At 46.9% G+C, this 19,394-nt stretch overlaps 1 protein-coding gene across 1 annotated transcript in view; it reads left to right on the top strand.

Annotated features, from left to right (window-relative positions):
* Positions 1 to 19,394, top strand: part of gab2 (GRB2-associated binding protein 2) — a 43,801-nt gene that overhangs the window by 2,983 nt on the left and 21,424 nt on the right. The window contains exon 2 of the mRNA XM_084466823.1: positions 15,067 to 15,367. Within this exon, the coding sequence (XP_084322949.1) occupies positions 15,067 to 15,367 (301 nt within the window). The remainder of the gene's footprint in view (positions 1 to 15,066; positions 15,368 to 19,394) is intronic.

The following is a 19,394-nucleotide window of genomic DNA, read 5'->3' as shown; positions in this document are numbered from 1 at the left end:
ATAGGCTAGGGGGGGGCTCTGTGAGTGCAGGTTATGCAACCGCGTGCTGTGACTGCTAGCTCCTGCCGCGGGGCTAACATGCAAATGGTATGCAAACCCCGGCAGCCCAACACCAAGTGGCAGTTGAGGCCTCCCAGGAGCGGGGAGGGAAACCGGCGAGGGTGCGTGTATGCTGAGCAACAAGCATGACTTGTCCTCCCTCAACCCCCTCCGAGTGTTTACCCATGCTGTTGACTCTCCTCCTCCTGCTCCTCCCCCTCCCCCTTCCTCCTCCTTCTCCTCAACATGCTTCCCAACCACAACAATGTCTTATCTTGCTTCTCAATCACATGATCCTTGTTGCAGACTGACTGTCATGTGACCTGGACGTTGTGGGGGCGGAGGTGGTGTTTGGTTGTGGTTATGGGGGTGGTGGTCTGTGTCTGGCCTGTGTCACTCTCTCACTAGCTCACTTTCTCTGTAATCAAATTAGTCATTGTCCCATTCAGAGACATACACAGACACAGGCGTGCATGATCTGTAAGGATAGAACATTATGTTTTTGGGAGAGCTGATCATTTGGTGACACTGCCGAGACTTGGGGCTGGCATTGCGGCGATGTGGCTAACGAGGTGTTGGATGTGTTAGGGGGCGTGGTCTGAATGCTGGTTGTAAACAATGGCCAGAATGAGCTACTTCTGTTCGATCACCAACCTTGGATAGTGTAGTGGTAGCTGTATCTGACTCCCAGTTTAAAGGCACTGGGTTCGATCTCTGTCCATGATCGCAGGCTCCACCTTTGGGCATCTTTCAGTAAGTTGCTAGTTTAGGACGCTCATTTAAATCGACTGTGAGCCCCTACCGTTAAAATCGAAATAACCAGCTCGCTGGCCGGATTATCCGTATTCTTCGTCACCTGTGAGCAAATTAAATAGATAATATTTGCATTTACGCATTCTTTCCATTAGTGGAAACACATACTGTAGGTCCGCTCCATTTTGCTCGGAGGTAACAAGGTCTGAGTCAACAATAGCTCTAAGAATAGCGGTCGTGTATGACGCAGTGTTGAGTAATTTGGTTAGGAGTATGACCGCTGCACGTCCCCCCCCCAGTGCGACTCACGCATGTTTGATTTAGGGTGTCCTCCATCATTTACACACACGCACACGCACACACACCCCCGCCATGTGTGTCAATCAATACTACAGTCGATGATGATGTCATCCAGAGCACGTCTCGACCCTAAAGCGTTCGAGAGCATCCAGCAGCCCACGGCGTGCCCGGTGACATCACCGTCGTGTCTGATCACTTGTACAATCACCGTCACCGCCAGGCTCTCACACACATAAAGGCACGCACACGTACACAGACGCCTGGAGGCACACACGCACACACGCCCCTACGCCCCTGAAGCAGGGTCTTATTATTTCTATTTCACATGCAGCAGAACTGACTAATGATTAAACTGATATGTAAACCAACTCCTCCTTTAGCACCTGCAGCCATCCTCCACTCCTTCCTCCTGCTTTCTTTACAACATAAAAGTCAACACATAGCTTCAGTACTAAACACCGATGTCTACAGCCTGAAGCTGTAGGCATGCTTGAACTAGGATGCAACCCTACCTGCTCCTTAATGACATGCATGTGAAATCCCCGCTTTGGGTAAAAACAAAATGACTAAATAGTAGTGTGTGTGTGTGTGTGTGTGTGTGTGTGTGTGTGTGAGGATGTTGTTGTGCGGAGGGGATCTGGGAAGTCTGTGCCCTCACAGGTCAAAGGTCAGCCCACAGTTCCCACTGACTCCAAGGTCAATACACACACACACACACACACACACACACACACACACACACACACACACACACACACACACACACAATATTAGGGGTAGGGGGTGGTTCAACAAATCTGTGTCTGTGTGCTTCCTATTAGCTTCAGTCCTTCTCTTAGTCCGTCAGGACATCTAACTCATGCAACACACCTTTGATGACAGCCTCCATTTTTGGATGAAAAAGCACTCCTTTACAACTTCCACTTCCTGTCATTTGCCATGATCCCTTTTTTATTTTTCGATAGGGGTCTTTCATTTCTTTCCGTCCAACGTGTGTTCTCTGTCCATCATGTGATGATGACGGCACCAGAACAGCAGCTGGCAGACTTCCTTCTTCCTGTAACCTACAGGAAGTGCCTAGATGTGTGTGTGTGTGTCTGTATGTATGTGTGTGTGTGTGTGTGTGTGTGTGTGTGTGTGTGTGTGGTTTATTAGGTTTTATAAACGTCCTGCAGATGTAAAAATGTATCCGCATCAATCAGAAGCCTTTGTCCCCTCTCCCAAAATAGTCTGGCAGCAGGGCTGTAAGGGAAATTAGATTGATTATTGTCTTGTGATTAAGGGCTCAGTAAAGTAGGAACACTGTGGCCTTGGGCTGACCCAGTCCGCCCAAGGTGAGGCTGTCATGGGGAGGGGGAGGAGGGGGAGGAGGGGGAGGAAGGCTTCCAGAGCTTGATTGAATGTGATTGAATAAGATCAGATCTGCACGCATTGTCAACAGCTGTTTTGGATAGCCCTGTGGTTTTTTTAAACATTTGAGCCAATCCACCCTGCTGGGGACAGTGGGTCTGTGACCCAACAAGTTGACATAACACTCAGCCAATAGTTTCCAAATGCTTCCCGGTTGCCCTTGACTCAACCCATCCAACCAATCGAAAGCCGGAGTTTAAAAATAACCTCTATGCTCTGGGAAACTGACTTGGATGTCCCTACAACGTCAAAGAACTCTCTTCTTACATAAGATTGTTTCTTATACTAAATAAAAGAGCACTGGATTAATATTTAGTGGACCTAATGGTTACATTATGATAAAGAGATTACAGTAAATTAGATAAAGAGGTCCAGTATTTGGATCATGTCTTTAGCATGCAGTCGACTCCCTATATCTGCATACATCTCACAGCGCATCTAAAAGCAAGCAGGGGGAATGATAGTACTGGTTAGTGTGTTGCAGCCGCAGCGGCCTGTAAGGTTCTGGGTTTGCTCACCAGTATCCGCAGCCTTACCCGTCAGCAACCCTCAAGCAAGATGCCCAAACCTCCTACCCGCTCCTTAATGCAGCTGACTTCAGGGACGCAAGTCGCTTTTGGCTTCGGAAGGACCATTGTGATTTACTTTGACTTGTATATCAAAACCATTTTATGAAAGCGGTAATGGTCTGGATGTTGAAAGATTAACTGTGTCTTCTCCAGTGAAGGGGGGGGGGGGGGGCATCGGAGACAGGGTTCTGTGTGTGTGTGTCAGTCATGTTTGGGTCAGGCAGTTGGTTACTCACCCTGGGAAAACCATTGAGGAAGCGGGCAATTCAGTGGACCTTTTTTGTGCACATTTGGACATGAAAAGAGTCTGCCGTTTTGTACGATTTGCATACGGGTACAAAAAAATCGGCACAATCTTGTCATCCCAAGAAACCCTGCCAGGAAACGGCGGTTGGCTTCTGCCATTGACGTGGAAAGAGTGTTTAGTGAGCATCGATGCAGAATATAATGTACGGATTCACTCAGCACGGCATGTAATCCCTGTGGCAGCAGTGGCAGTATAGATGGGACAAAAGCAGAGGAAATGATACAATGACTTTTGATTAAGGGGAACGCTCTTCCTTCCAAATTAATGAACGCATGATGATAGACCTGCTGTGAATAGAGCTGCTCATGTGTACTGGTGCTGGAGCCGAGGGGGGTGGTGGGGGGAGGAGGAGGAGGAGGGGGGAGGGGGGATGTGCTGCAGGGGTTTTGTGCTGGTCTCAGAAATAGAGAGCGACTGCTGTGAGGTTTTAAATGAGATTGCACTTGTGATGTCATCACACACACACACACACACACACACACACACACACACACACACACACACACACACACACACACACACACACACACACACACACACACACACAGGGTCGGCTTTCATTCGGCCGCTGTGATTGGCTGAGTCATGTTCCACAGCGCAGTGATGCATGCAAGAGTCACCGACGTTTACGAGCTGAATAGAGAACATCTAAACGCTATAACAAAATACATCAAGCGCTATGGCTATATTACTGCCTCCGTGCCTCGCAGTGTTGCAAGGTTACAGAGCCAGCGGTGCTTAGTAAGTTGTCTAAAGGCATGTGCAATGAGTGACCTGCATGGTCCTGGAACAGCGCTACAGAACCTGTTTCAGTAGATGCGTATCTCAGGAAATGAAGGCCTTTGTTTTCGGCATAATCCCTGATTTGACGCTGTGTGAATTCCAATTTGATACGACTGAGGTGTCTCGAGTTAGACAATGCGATTTGTGATATTAAATCCATCTAATTTTGAATCCATGACCGTGATATTGAATCCATGAGATTTAGTGGTATTGAAACCATAGAAGACAGCGCCAAAGGGCAGATCTGTATAGGCACAACACTGCTATAAGAACTAGAGGTTTCACAGTGCTCTCCCATGATGCCTCTGGGCTGTTTTGAGAATCCTTGGAACCCACACACAGCCGCATGTAGCTTGATAAAAGGCGGTATCATATCGGGGTTGGACACGCACACACACACACACACACACACACACATACACACACACACACTCGCACTCACACACACATACACACCGGAGTCAGACCAAAACACCCTCCAGTTGAAAACGAGAGGCTTTAACCTTCAACGAATTCCAGAGGAGTGAGATTTAAATTTAATCAAACTGAAGAATCATTCCGCTTGGGTTTCCCCCACCTGTAGTTAAAGCCCTGACCTTGGGCTGCAAGACACAACACTCACTGATAAGAGCCAGCCAGACCCTACAGACAACAAAGGACAGGGATTGGAAGAAGGTGCAGACGGAGGTGAAGCAGGAGGGGTTGTTGTAGCTGTGATTAGCCGTGACAGAGAAACAAGACGTCTTCTTAGAAGTTCACGTGAAACAATCTCCACTGACCTCCACACTGCCAAGGTTAACCGCAGCTTCTACACAAACCATGTGTGTGTGTGTGTGTGTTGAGGAATTGCTTGGGAAGTTTGAAGTTGTATTCCATTTGTTTCTCCATATGATGTGTAGTGAAGCCCAGCTCTGTGTTGTCAGTAGTTGAGAGTGGACTCAGTGTTAATGTAGGGTCCAGTCATTGTTTCACATCGATTCCAGGCAAGTGTCAGAAAAAGTCTAACTATAAAGTCTAAACTATTTACAGTGTATGTAGACTTTCATCAGAATGGTTCGAAATGGGGCTTTACAGACCCTTATTCAGAGATGAAAGACTTTAAAAGGAGCAAGAAGCAGACTAACAGAACAGGAAACGTGTTGATGAGGAAGACGGAGTGTCAGCTGGAGACGACCCAGTTGGACTCGGTGTGTTGTGTAGTGTACTTGTTTTGTGTACTCATGGTGTGTACTGGTATGGTTTTTCTGTTACTTGTGTTGTGTGCTAGTGTCGTGACTCCGAATTGAGGCGGAGGCCTCACTTCTGTCTGTAAACCAATGGGCATCTGGATCTCCTCAGGGCCAGCGCGAGAGCCGCCACACACACGCACACGCACACACACACACACACACAGGGGTGTGACCTGTTGGCACAGGCTTTTTGTGCGAGCTGTATTAATTAGAAGTTCTGCAGAAACGCGTGTCGTAAACGTTTGTCTCTGGAAGCAGCTGCCCTGGTCAGCGTCAGCGGCGACGGAGCGCGGTGGAGCCCAGAGAGAGAGCCCCCTGTGTAAACTGTAAAAGACCTTCTAGAAACTTCCCCTGGCTTTCCAAGATCCATTTGGGGTTTATCTCAGCCCAGGCGGACGTAAACTGACGTTGCATATGTAAACACAGATAAGTAACACCTGCCATGAACACTGCCGGGGGAAGCCAGCCCTTTCGTAACAGACGAGAGAGAGAGAGAGAGAGAGAGAGAGAGAGAGAGAGAGACCAAGTGTGTGTGTGTGTGTGTGTGTGTGTGTGTGTGTGTGTGTGTGTGTGTGTGTGTGTGTGTGTGTGTGTGTGTGTGTGTGTGTGTGTGTGTGTGTGTGTGTGTGTGTGTGTGTGTGTGTTTCACTTTCTATTTGATGCCTTGTAAGTTTGTTGTTCTAATCATTTATTTTTTCATATCCATGATTTATGGACCCTTTACAGTGAGGGGTGTTAGAAGAGACAGGGAATGACGTAGCATAGTACCGCTACCTGTGTAAACCTGTGTTATACACCTGTGTACCACAAGGTGTAATTTGGTCGGGCCACTTCCCAGATGAGTTCCCAGATCAGCAGACTGGTAAAACAAAAAACGACCCCAGTTGAATATATAACTATTCAACTTAATTAGCCAATGAGTAGACATTGAAACCCAAAACCCAAAACTAACCCACAAACTGAAAACGACAAACTTGGCAACGAATAGTTGTACAGTTATCGGGAACTTGCCAAGGCTTGGGTGGGCGTTCACGATTTGTAATGAAATGGACACAGACACATTAAAATATATATATGGGACACGACAAGGGTTGGTCGAAACATTTAATATCTCGTGTGGATGATTTACTTAGCGTATTTTTCACGTGGATAGTGAATGAATCGCTGCTGTGTTTGGGTGGCGCCCGTGCTGACCGCCTGCCTGCGTAAGCAGACCAGCAGCCGTCTCACAACAATTTGTTTGTGGAGCTTTTGTATTAGACCTGTGTGTGTGTATGTGTGTGTTTGTGTGTGTGTGTGTGTGTGTGTGTGTGTGTGTGTGTGTGTGTGTGTGTGTGGTTAGTGTTCAATCGCCCCATTTTTCAGTTTTTTCGTAGACACGCCTGATGTTCGAAAGTGTTGTGTTGCTTTCTACTCGTCTCTTCCTCTGTTCAGGAAAGCAACGCATTTGGTATTTGTTGCTGTTCTGATATAACAAAGCCGGCTTTGTGTCTGCGAGTGTTGAACAGGCAAGTTATCGTTTCTCTGGAAGCCCTGGAGGCAGTCTCGGTGTCATTCAGATTCCTGCGAGACGCGTCGAGGATAATTTAATCGGCTCCCTCACGGTGACTGGATCCCGATCTCGCTGGCTGATACGTGACCTGCTTATTGATTATAAATAAATCCCCACGGTGACTCCTCATGACTCTACCAGTGGAATTACAAGTCTGTCGCCTTTTCCGATCAAAACCAAAACTGCGTTTCTCCCCATCCCCGAGATTTAGTATCTATACCGCCGAAAGCTATCCATTGTTGGAATGCAGCGATCAGACGTCATCGGTTGGGTTGTCAGAATGTTTGTCCGGGGTGTTGTTTGGGAAGTTATATATATATATATATATTTATATACACTCATTTTATATCCATTATTTGTGTTGATAGTTCTGTTTTAACTTCACTTTAGTTAGGGGGAGCATTTTTCAAAATGAATCAGAAAAGGCTTTACCGACCCTCATTAGGGGACTATAGAATAAAGACTCAAGACTAAAGGAACCGGGAGCAGACCAACATCCTAAACATAGTGGAACAGCAAACATGTCACTGACTTTCCAAGGTGGCAGCAATATACGTAGATATGAGCAATAACCGTTCCGAGGTCTATATTGCATTCCTGCAGGCTATCGTTCAGACAAAGGCAATGGGGGGGGGGGGGGGGGGGTTGCCACAGAGAGCCAGCCTAGCGTAGGCTGCTGGGCTGACAACAGCCTCCTCTAAACACAAGAGTAGTTGTGGGTAGCAGTAGGGAGTCGTTAGCGTCAATGTTTCATGGAGCATCGGAGACGAGAAAGCTTGTGCACTACTCACCGGCCTGCTGGGACCGTATTGACTGAAACTGGAAGCTTAAGATCCCTTCCCTGCCTACACACGCACGCACGCACGCACACACACACACACACACAGAGACACACACCCATCACTTACCGACATGCCGCTGGGACCTGCATGAGAGCCAATGAGATAGCTCTGAGCATCACATCGCTATATTAAGACGACAATCCCGGCTCTGTGGTGTCACGTTGTTGTTGTTGTTGTTGTTGTTGTTGCTGCTGCATTTGAAAGTGTAAGTCAAGTGCTCTTCTGAAGCTCTTCATCACTGATGCAGAGACTAGTACGCAGGTACAGGAGAGTCCCATTCAAATGAGATTCTCAGGCTTAACCCTCAACCCTCAACCCTACACTCATACACGTTCATGTTTTCCCGTTAGTGGGAAAGGGAAAAGCAAAGATTTTAAGAGGAACCGTTCGTCATTGAATTACTAGGGATTGTTTGTCTGCGCTACTTACTGCTAGTTTTAGTCATGTTGTCAAAGGGAATGATCATGAACAGACGGCCAGGGAGAGTCATGGGAAGAAAGTGAGGGCTGAAGGAGAACACGTCCGTTGTTGGTGTGTACGTTCACACTAATGCAGAGACATTTGAAAACGCATCCATTTTTCTCAGATTTAAGAGCTGGAGAAAATGAACGAAAGGGTTTTTAAAATGCCGACGTATGATTGTGACGGGATCCAGACACCATTCAAAAACAAAGTTCTGGAGATGGACACATGGATCCAATAAATCCAATAAATCAACAGTGGAATCACAAGGAAAAACTATGCGGTCTGGTCTATTTATTTTACGCCCATAGCTGTTGTCTGAATGCTGCGATCTGACTTTATTCTGTTGGTTATATACTTTATTCTGTTGGCTTAATACTACTTATGCATCCAAGAGAACGGCGATTTTTTTGCCAGGCGGCCTCCCTGTTTTTATTAATGGTTACGGTGTTCCCTTTTTGAGTTATTATATGCTTGTACTCCTCATAGACCTCCACAAGCAGCTTCTGTTCGCCGCTGGAAAAGATCCCGCTCGGTCCTTTTCGGACATTTGATCCATGATTCGACATTCACGGTTCTGGGCTGGTTACATATCTCGTGAACGCCCATAATCCACAATAACGTTAGCCTGGCCTCAAGTGGAAGTTGGCGCTAGTTCTAACTGGGCTTAATCAACTAAGCGCTGCTTTCGTTAGCGACTTTGATGAAATACCCCTCAGTGGGGTATACTACGAACCTCGCTGAACATACCCAGGCTTTCTTGGGAAAACCTGGATCGACAGAGACGCAACTCGCGATCAGAGTTAAATAGTACCACGACTCTCACTTAGGATTCGATTAGGCGAGCCAGGTTTTCCACTTTAGGTTCAACAGGCATTCACGTGAAAGGGGTGTTTATCGCGTCATTTTACTCACCTTTACAAAATGGATAGAGCAAGAGCAGTCTATTTCACTCAAGAGGAACAGATAGTCATAATCAACTCCTATGAGGAGTTTAAAAAAAACAGCTAGGGGCAACACAATTGCACATACTGGCTAGGGAGGCGTGCTGGCAAAAAATAGCCAATCGTGTAAATTCGTATAAGTGAAAGGATTCTGCATATAGTCCATAAAATAACTATGCCAAATGATGAATTGTTTGCCATTAATCCCAATAGAGTGATGATGACTTCAAAATGCATGAGCAACGTCCAACCTGCCTTGTACTATAATTTAGGGAATTCACTTTAAATACACCCTATATAAGAAATGGTTACCGCCAAGACACGCATCAACGCGTTAACGCTGAAATGCGATATGCCGGCGGGCAAGTTCTGATAGACATTAGATATTATCTGGCGGGCCGGATTAAATTACACTCCGGGCCGGATTAGGCCCGCGGGCCGTACGTTTGACACCCCTGTGATAGACTAAGATGAAAACCTGCTCCCGACCAGGTTTGGTTGACAGCATAAGTCACCATGGTGATACAGCGACGCTAAAAGAGAGCGACTTTCGTGTCCCAGCTAACCTTGGCTCTCGCTAACCCACTAATCGAGGTTCGTAGTATACCCCACAGGTCAGCCAAGCCGGTCATAACAAAGACTCCTGATAGGGCGGAAAACAATGTCCGCAAACATGGCAGTTAAGGGCTTCTACGCTAACGTGCACTGTTTGTCCAGCTGTGTGTGTGTGTGTGTGTGTGTGTGTGTGTGTGTGTGTGTGTGTGTGTGTGTGTGTGTGTGTGTGTGTGTGTGTGTGTGTGTGTGTGTGTGTGTGTGTGTGTGTGTGTGTGTGTGTGTGTGTGTGTGTGTGTGCGTGTGTGCGTGTGCGTGTGCATCCATCTATGCGTGTAGCGTGCACGTGAGGCAGCTGCAGGTGATAATAAACATTACCGAAGCAGGTGGCCGTGCACGTGCATAGACGGGCTGCTGCGTCTCCTCTGTTGTTTCCACCGTCTCTCCACCGCTGCAGCCCGTGGCCAGCGGCGGCCCGCAGCCGTGCACGTTTGCTCACGCGCGTCTGGTTTGAAAACATGTTGACTTGTGGTTATCAGGCTCCAGTGTTGACACAATGTTATACTACGATGTGCTGCTCCGCACACTGTTTTTCCTGCTCTCGCGCGCACGCGCTCGCTGCCTGGACGCTGGCTGGCCAGGCGCGCCAGCTCCAGGGTCAACGTGACTGCGAGAAACACGCCGCGGATGAGTAGAGACAACTTCCGATAGGACCTCGGTTCTTTTTTTTTTTTACATTTGGGAACTCTACTGTAAACTAATTAAACGTGACAAGTGAATCGACTGCCGTTTTTTGTTGGTTATTTTTTTTTGATGTAGTCGTTGGTCTCTAGACTAACTGTACACAATAGCGGTGGTGTTGTTTTTGTATTGTTTCCTCAAGTGAATCGGCTTTTCTTTTCAAATAAACATCTTTTTTTTTTACCTCTTCCAATTGTACTCGTACCGGGGGAGAAAAAAAACAGACATGAAGTATTCGTTTCAACAATAAGATGAAACAAAAGGAACTGCTTTGGACAAACCAGTTTGTCTCTATTTTTAACATCTATTTTTAGAGGTCACACGGAACACAACATTGTTTTTGGCTGTATTATTGGAGGTTTTTCCTCCCCACCTTGCTCTGTGTCTGGGCTCCGGGTGCGGGCTAGCGGCAGCAGATAAACACTACCAGACCTGGCATTACGAGGGATTTACAAGGAACCAGCTACCTGCTGGGAAACTACTGTTCTTGGTTTGAGCACAACATAGTGGGAAGGAATAAGGACCAACATGGCAAATAGCAGAAGGAACATTGCACACAACAACAAAGGGTTTACATCTTCATATACCTAATGGACCATTGTAAAAAAAAAAAAAAAAAAAAAAAGAAGATATAATTTGTCTGTGTCTGTGTCGCAGTGTTTGACTTCCAGGGAAAGGGTCCTGAGTTCGAAACCCCATTGTCATCAGTCCCCATCGTGCGTGTGTGTACGTGTGCGAGTGGACCGAACAGGTTCAGTTGCACTGGCCGATGCACACACAGGCAGCTTAGTGAGGGGACAAGGGCAGGAGGCCGGGAGAGGGAGCAGGGGGGAGGGAGAGGAGGCCAGGAGGTCCTGACTCGGGCCTGGGTGATGGATGGTCTGGGACGTGCTCTGTGGACCGGCAGACTGAGATAGGGAGAGATGAGGAAGAAGAGATGGAGTGGGACTAGTAAAGGGAGGGATGGAGATGAATAGGAAAGGGAGGAAGATGGGGAAAGAGACCAAGAGAGACAGGCTATTCCCACAGGCCAGCGAGAGGAGAGATGGAGGCAGAGAAAGAGAGAGAGGGATGAACAGAGAGCAAGATAGATGAGTGGCAGATGAGAAGAAGGGGCGAGAGAGATGAAGGGATTGTAGAGGGAGCAAAGTATGAAGGAGAGAGAGAGAGAGACCGCGAGAGACACCATCCAAGCATAAAAGTGTACTTATCGCAGATGTATTTGATACATCTCATGTTCTTTACACGCTCCTCTACCAAGAAGAGTGTTTCGTAAAACCCTAAACTGTGCATTATCTCAAGAGCAAGTCGTTTTCCTGTGGAAACTCTGCTGCTATTCTTAGCCATGATAATAAAACCTAAAGGAGCTGTCTATGCCATACTGTACTTGAAGCCTCGTCGCTTCCTTGGTCAACACGATGGCTGCCAGGAATCATCCTAGCGGGTCGTGCTAACCCTGTACTACCGGGCACAACTCCAGATTTTAATGAAACAATCTCCCCCATCTCCTCTCCAGAAAAGGACATAAGGTTTGTTTAGTCGGCCAGTCAGTCAGCACTACAGCCAATGTTTAGCATAGAATTGAATACACGAGTGGTTCTGTGGAAGTGTTCCCGCACATCCTTGTCCTGTTGTTTCGTAACAATGACCTTGTGACAATAAGGAAGTCGGCTCTGCAACGGAATAAGGAACTCGTAAAGAGGATCGTGTCATCTTGTGTGTTATTTCCAGTACGTTTTAAGCAGTTTGCAGTCGAATTCACCACATGGCCAGATTTAGCAATCCCACATCACAATTACGACAAACATGCTGTAGATATATACACGGTAGGCCACAGTACCTAGGTAAGAACTGATAGCTGTGTTGACCTATTGGTGTGTGCCCGACAATTATCTGATCAGGATGGTAAAACGCCAAGACAAATCGTTCCATGATATCATGTTTCGTGTCTGACGTGAAACAGAAGCCGGAGCCTGTGTATATTTATTCTGCTCGCTTCTGCGTATGTCTGTCGTGTGTGTGTGTGTTTGTGTGTTTGTGTGCAACTGTAGCACAGTGAAATTAGCTTGTGTCAATAATGTGTACTGTGATGGAACTCTTAGCCTTAAGACAAAGTTTGACCAAGGAACGGAGATGTCGTCAGCGTCCGTCATGGACGTCACAGACGCTGTGTGCTGACACACGCCCCTACAGTGCGCCCTTGTTTGTTTGAGTGTTCAGACTTTAAGGTTTGATTCATATTCCTTTTTGAATATTGACCCTCTTCTTCGGAGCTGTACCTAGTGTGTGTGTGGGTTTATTTTATGCAAATGCATGATTACAGAGCGAAGAGGGGAAACCCCTTGCCCTTTTAAGGTCACACGCACACACGCAAACACACGCATGCACGCACACACACACGCACACTCACAGGAGGACGTGTATATATATATATATATATATATATATATATATATATAAACACACACATACAGCTGTCTCTATTGTTCTTTACATCAGACGCTCTTAAAACAACTGAAATTCCCTTTCTTTATGTTCTTCAGCTTTGTCTTCTACTCCTGGTGGCAAGTCAGGAAGTGTGTGTGTGTGTGTGTGTGTGTGGTTTGGCATTTGGTTGAATAAAGTTCTGTTTGTGTGTCTATAGGGTTTTTGTATATGTGTGTCTGTCTGGTTAGGAGCATGCATGTGGTTGAGTGTATGTGTGTCCAACTGTATGTATCTGTGTGTGTGTGTGTGTGTGTCTAGCAGTATGCATGCGGATGGTATTGTGTGTGTGTGTGTGTGTGTGTATTTGTGTGTGTCTGGCAATATGTGTGTGTGTGTGTATGTGTGTCTGGTACTGTGTGTGTATTGTATTGTGTGTGTGTGTGTGTGTGTCTGGTAGTATGTGTGTGTGTGTGTATGTGTGTCTGGTACTATGTGTGTGTGTGTGTGTGTGTGTGTGTGTGTGTGTGTGTGTGTGTGTGTGTGTGTGTGTGTGTGTGTGTGTGTGTGTGTGTGTGTGTGTGTCTGGTAGTATGTACTGGCCTCACGGTGGTGTCTGTGTTGACGAACGTGTGTGTGTGTGTGTGTGTGTGTGTGTGTGTGTGTGTGTGTGTGTGTGTGGGATGGGGGGGGGGTGCTGCAGGATCCAGTGTGTCAGCAGCTGCATGTGAGTCCCGACCGGAAGTGCATCACTGGCAGATGGCCAACCCCCCCCTCTTCACACACACACACACACACACACACACACACACACACACACACACACACACACACACACACACACACACACACACACACACACACACACACACACCACTACACCCACCAACCCCCCCCCAGCAGTCTGCCTTCCTTTCCCTGCACCCCCAGTAGCACACACACACACACACACACACACACACACACACACACACACACACACACACACACACACACACACACACACACACAGCTCCTTCGACCGGCGCCTGTCCTCTGTTTCTCTCTCTCTCTCTCTCTCTCTCTCTCTCTCTCTCTCTCTCTCTGTGTGTGTGTTAAGGGTTCTCAAACTGTCTTTCTGTTTTAATTAGTCATTGTGTCTCCCGCCCCATGTCATTACTTCAGGCTTTTATTGTGTTGATTTACCTGGAGACGATGATGACATTGTTTCTCTTCCCCTTGATTGATGAAGCAAACCCCCGCAGTGGACCAATTAGAATGACTCACTCCAAAATCATTTAACTGGATGCCAGTAGTGTTCCAGCTAACCAGCCTTATGAGTGGGTGGGGCATTGTTGACAAGTTGAGGGTTTAGGGGGGTTGGGGAGGGGGGGGTATGTTGGTTGGGTTATACATCACTGCGCAGGAAATACGTTGGAGGAGTGACAACACCTGCTACACACACAAACACACATGCACACATTAAAAGCCACATGCTGCCAACCAAAAAGACTCTTATAGTCTGTTTGATCACCGCCAGCACCCTAACCTAGCTCCTCCAACTGTTTTGGTCGTTGCCACAGCAACGCTTGACGCTACCTAAGCGGGAAGGAATGCTTAATCCAAACCTTCGAGCAAGGACTTGGTGAGCATTCATCATCTTTCTTCATTTTGAAGCCAGCGATCGATGACAGGCTTTGTGTGACAAATGACTAAATCGATCTGGATGTGTGTTAGTGTGTGTGTGTGCATGCCCTGAAACAGTGTATACTATACTGCACTTTGTTTCAAACCGGGTTTGCTTTATAACAAGACGATGAATTAATTTGGTTTATCTTGTGTTTTTCACAGCAAGTGCTGTGAGTGTGTTGGGGTGGAGGTGGATATCACACCTCCTCCACCACTGACAGTGTGAAGCACCATGGGCGCTAAAGTACTAATCTTCAAACTTAAACCCCAATGGTGCCGTTGACACATCACCTCACCGCTTCTGCTATCCCTGATCAGCCAGACGAAGGTGTAGCACCGAGATGGCTCCAGCCGATAAACAAGGTGTTTGCACCGTAAGCCACTGAGGGCGGCAGTGTTTTCCATCAGTAACTCTCTCTCTCGCTCTCTCTCTCTCTCTCTCTCTCTCTCTCTCTCTCTCTCTCTCTCTCTCTCTCTCTCTCTCTCGCCAGGCGTGGAAGAAGCGTTGGTTCATCCTGCGCAGCGGGCGGATGAGCGGCGACCCCGACGTCCTGGAGTACTACAAGAACGACCACTCCAAGAAGCCCATCCGGGTCATCGACCTGCACTGCTGCGAGCAGGTGGACGCCGGCCTCACCTTCAAGAGGAAGGAGTTCCAGGACAGCTTCGTGTTCGACATCAAGACCTCCGACCGCACCTTCTACCTGGTGGCCGAGACGGAGGACGAGATGAACAAGTGGGTGCGCTCCATCTGCCAGCTGTGTGGATTCAACCAATCGGACGACAACCACGGTAAGGCCCTCCCCCCCCCCTGCCCCCGAGCTGTTGTTGTTGTTGTTGTTGTTGTTGTTGTACAAACGATCATTCCAAAACCTCATCACCGATCAGGGCAGCATTGGTTTGGATGGAGTCATTCTCTCTAACTACCTATCTCTACATTTACCTCTATCTCTACCTCGCTCTACCTCTCTCTAACTCTATCTCTACCTTGCTCTACCTCTCTCTAACTATCTCTACCTCACTCTACCTCGCTCTACCTCTCTCTAACTCTATCTCTACCTCACTCTACCTCACTCTACCTCTCTCTAACTCTATCTCTACCTCGCTCTACCTCTCTCTAACTCTATCTCTACCTCACTCTACCTCTCTAACTCTATCTCTACCTCACTCTACCTCTCTCTAACTCTAACTCTATCGCGCTCTCTCTCTCACTTCACCTCTCCCGCTCTCCCTAACACTTCCTCTCTGTTACTATTCCTATCTTCACCTCTACCTCACCCTCTCACTCCACTCCAGCAGTGATCCATTGTAGGGAAAGTGAGGAAACAGATCCCGCCACGACATGATTGGTTGAAACACATTTTAAGTGAAAGAAAGTGAAACGCCCTGTTCACCCCGATTTGAGCTTGTCTACCATCAGATTCCAGATGTTAATCTAAGGTCTGATTTGTGAGACTAGACGGCCACATGATACGCCTGGCGGTGGGGTTCAGAGTTTTTTTTTCCCCAGCTCGGTAATTTGGTCAGGAACATCTCTGCCAAATGGACGCAATGTCCGAAAGTGTTATTGATTTTTCCTCCTCCCCCTTTGTTTTGTTAAAGATGGAGTCTTCCATCGTCCCATCGCTGTTGTATGCTGAACAAACAAGCCAGGTTTTAGACAAAGAACCAGAAGGTGTTTTGGTTAATACAAACATGGCTGCCAAGGTTCATCAAAAGTTTGGAGTGAGATTACGAGTGCTGGGATTGGAGAGACCCAACATTTTGCATATCAGCCCCTTTTTCAGTGTTTCAGTGTGTGATGATTGGCCACTTGGTTGACCACTCACTTTTAAAAGTGCACCTATAGGCGGCTTCTCCACTAAAAGCTTTCTGCTCTTTCCTTTTTTCAACGGTTCCCTCCACTGCCTCCTCCACTGTCTTTTCAACTACCTCCTCCATTGTTTCATCTGCGGGTTACTCCACTGTCTTCTCCACTGCCTCATCCACTGTCTGTCTTTTCCATGGTTTCCTTGCACCTTATTTAACCGTAGCTTATACTTTTCAGTCATCAATGATGACATTTATTTAAGGAGTTCTGCACACATTGGACACACACATCATTGAGACAAATAAATTGAGCCAAAACGCAAATTTAAGCTTCAAAAAGAACGGAATGGTGGTCCGGCAACACACAGAATCTTTGTGAAATCAGTGAACTGCTCACCCACAATCTCAAACCGGAGAGTCCCTGCTACAGTGCTGGGATCAAGTTTAGGCCTCAAGAAAGCCTTGTTTTGCTTCACATTGTAGAAACCATGTTGACATGCAAGTACGTTGTGGCAACAATCGTTACGCAACGCTTCAGGTATGCCATTGAAAGTCATGGAAATGGCACCTGCTCATCTTCCATAAGGAGTAACCAACTTTGCCAGCCCAGAATAGAGTAAGAAAAGACAGCGGCCAGTCTGCCACGTTTTACCGCCTTTAGGTGTCATCCAGGTCCTTCCATACTATAATCAGAACTAAACAGTAAATGTTTAATCCCAAAACGCGTGGGAGTCAGAGTATAAATGGTCATTACCTATTGACTAAACCTTTTAGTCATTGAGTACGCTCAGACCATTTCAATCAGTCTTTAACCCACTTTGTTGATGATTTTCGTGTACATGACACATTGTTTTGGTCTGAGGAGCATCCAGGTGTTGGTTGACAGAAGCAGAAGTGGGCAGGAAGTGTGTGTGTCTGAGTGTGGTGGTGAGTGGTAATGTTTGTACTATGGGGCATTCCCTGTTTGGATGTAATTGTGGATATTTGCATGGCCTAGCGAGACCGACGTTCCTATTTCCCTCTCTCTCTCTCCCCGGAGGCTTGTCTCTTTATTGTCTCTGGGTGTCCCCGGTTCAGCAGACAAACTCAGATCATAACTGCACATTCAGTCTTGTTTCCCCCTGTGATGGTATATGGTGTTGTTTTGACGTTAAATAACTTATACTGTAATGCAGATTTTCTAAAATGAATTGAATACAAATAATCAGCTGAAGTAACGTATTCGCTATGAGAAAGGCAGCATTTGGGAGCTTTGAGGACATTACGGTTTTGGATCAGGACGTTTCTTGCCAGATTTGGTGCAGAATTGCCTGATTTACTGACTGACTGACAGGCTGGTCTCACCAGCTGACTCTGGTCGTCCACACAATAAGCAGACGCACCCTTACGCGCTAACTCAGTCTGTCTCCCTATCTCTCTCGGTCTCTCTATCCTTTCTCTCTCTCTCTCTCTGTGTCTCTCTGTCTTTCTTTCTCCTATTGTTTCTCTTTCTCTTTCTATGCTATGCTTCTCAACACACACCCACCCCCCCCACCCCCCCCCCCCCCCCCCCCCACACACACACACACACACACACACACACACACACACACACACACACACACACACACACACACACACACACTGTGTACAGAAAGAAACCTAAGCCCAGATGAGGTTTGATGGGGGCCATCTGCCCATCTCCCTCCCCAGTCAGGGAGTCTGCTCGGCGGACCCTCTCTCTGCCCCATGGGCCCCCTGAGACTGAGGGAGTGGAGCTCTCACCACACCCGTGCCGCTGGACTGCAGAGTGGAGCACACACTCCCTCCCTCCATCCCCCAATCTCATTCCCTCTATCGCTTCCTCCCTAACAAACCCCTCTTCCGCCATCCCTCCTTCCCCACCCTCCCTTCCCCACCCTCCCTCCTTCTCTTCCCCACCCTCCCTCTCTCCATCCCTCTCTCCATCCATCCCATACTCCATCTCTCCCAATCTCTCTCCCTCTCTATCCCTCCATCCCATAATAAATGGAAAAGTAAAATACGTTTAGTGTACATAAACACTGTGCATGCTGCACGCACACACACACACACACACACATGCAGAAACCCGCCTCTATATGGTACGTCAGGCCCTTGTGAAACCTTGTGAACCTCTTAGTGTGCACGAGAAATGGACACGGCCAGCAGAGCTCTGTTGGAATGATTAACCACTGTGGAATGCCGGGATACATTCCTGAATAAAGAGCTAGTGACGCCAGCGATGCTAGTAAGGCTAGCGAGGCTGCCGCTACATTAACACACCGCTAATCCCTCCCGTCACACCGCAATACAGGACTTATGCAATGGGAATGTCTTAGGGCCGAGCAGAGATGAGAGGCTTCTATCACGCTTACAGGGCAGCGATTTAGTCCATAATGTTTATTTTTTATCACCCCACTCATGTGTAATGTTTGACTGATGACATTGTAGGGCTGTAAAACTGATTTGGTCCAATTTGTTTTTATATCAAGTTTTTACAATGAAAATTGATTGTGAGTGGAAGTTCAAAGATAAAACTAATCTAATCTAATAAAACTAAAAATTAGTCATTTTTTCAAAACTATCATGGATAATATAAACAAAAACATGGATAAAAAAAATCGGTCAAATTCATGTCAAGTTTATGATCAGTGTTGGGAATGTTACTTTTAAAAAGTAATTAGTTATAGTTACTCACTACTTAAAATAACGGCGTTACCTAACGCCGTTATTTTAAACTGCGTTATTCCAAACACTGTTTATGATACAGAGTATTGATATAACTTTGGTTCTCATGATTTTATGAGGAAGTTGAGTGGTGCTTTCTGGTCTTAAAGGACTTTATTAGAGGAAAAAAGTCCAGTTTTGGTATTGTTTTTATTCAGTCAATGCTAATACCTGCTGAGTCCTCAGAAGATTTCACAGAACACCAGAGGAGTGTGTGGGAGCGACTTCTCTTCTGAGGGGAGGAAAGGCCAAGGCTGCAATCCTGAGAACTTAGTCACTCATA

Source organism: Micromesistius poutassou, assembly GCF_964030765.1.
Source record: "Micromesistius poutassou genome assembly, chromosome: 4".
Taxonomy (NCBI): Eukaryota; Metazoa; Chordata; class Actinopteri; order Gadiformes; family Gadidae; genus Micromesistius; species Micromesistius poutassou.
Note: the sequence above shows the minus strand (reverse complement) of the source record. Positions and strands in the feature narration are given on the sequence as shown.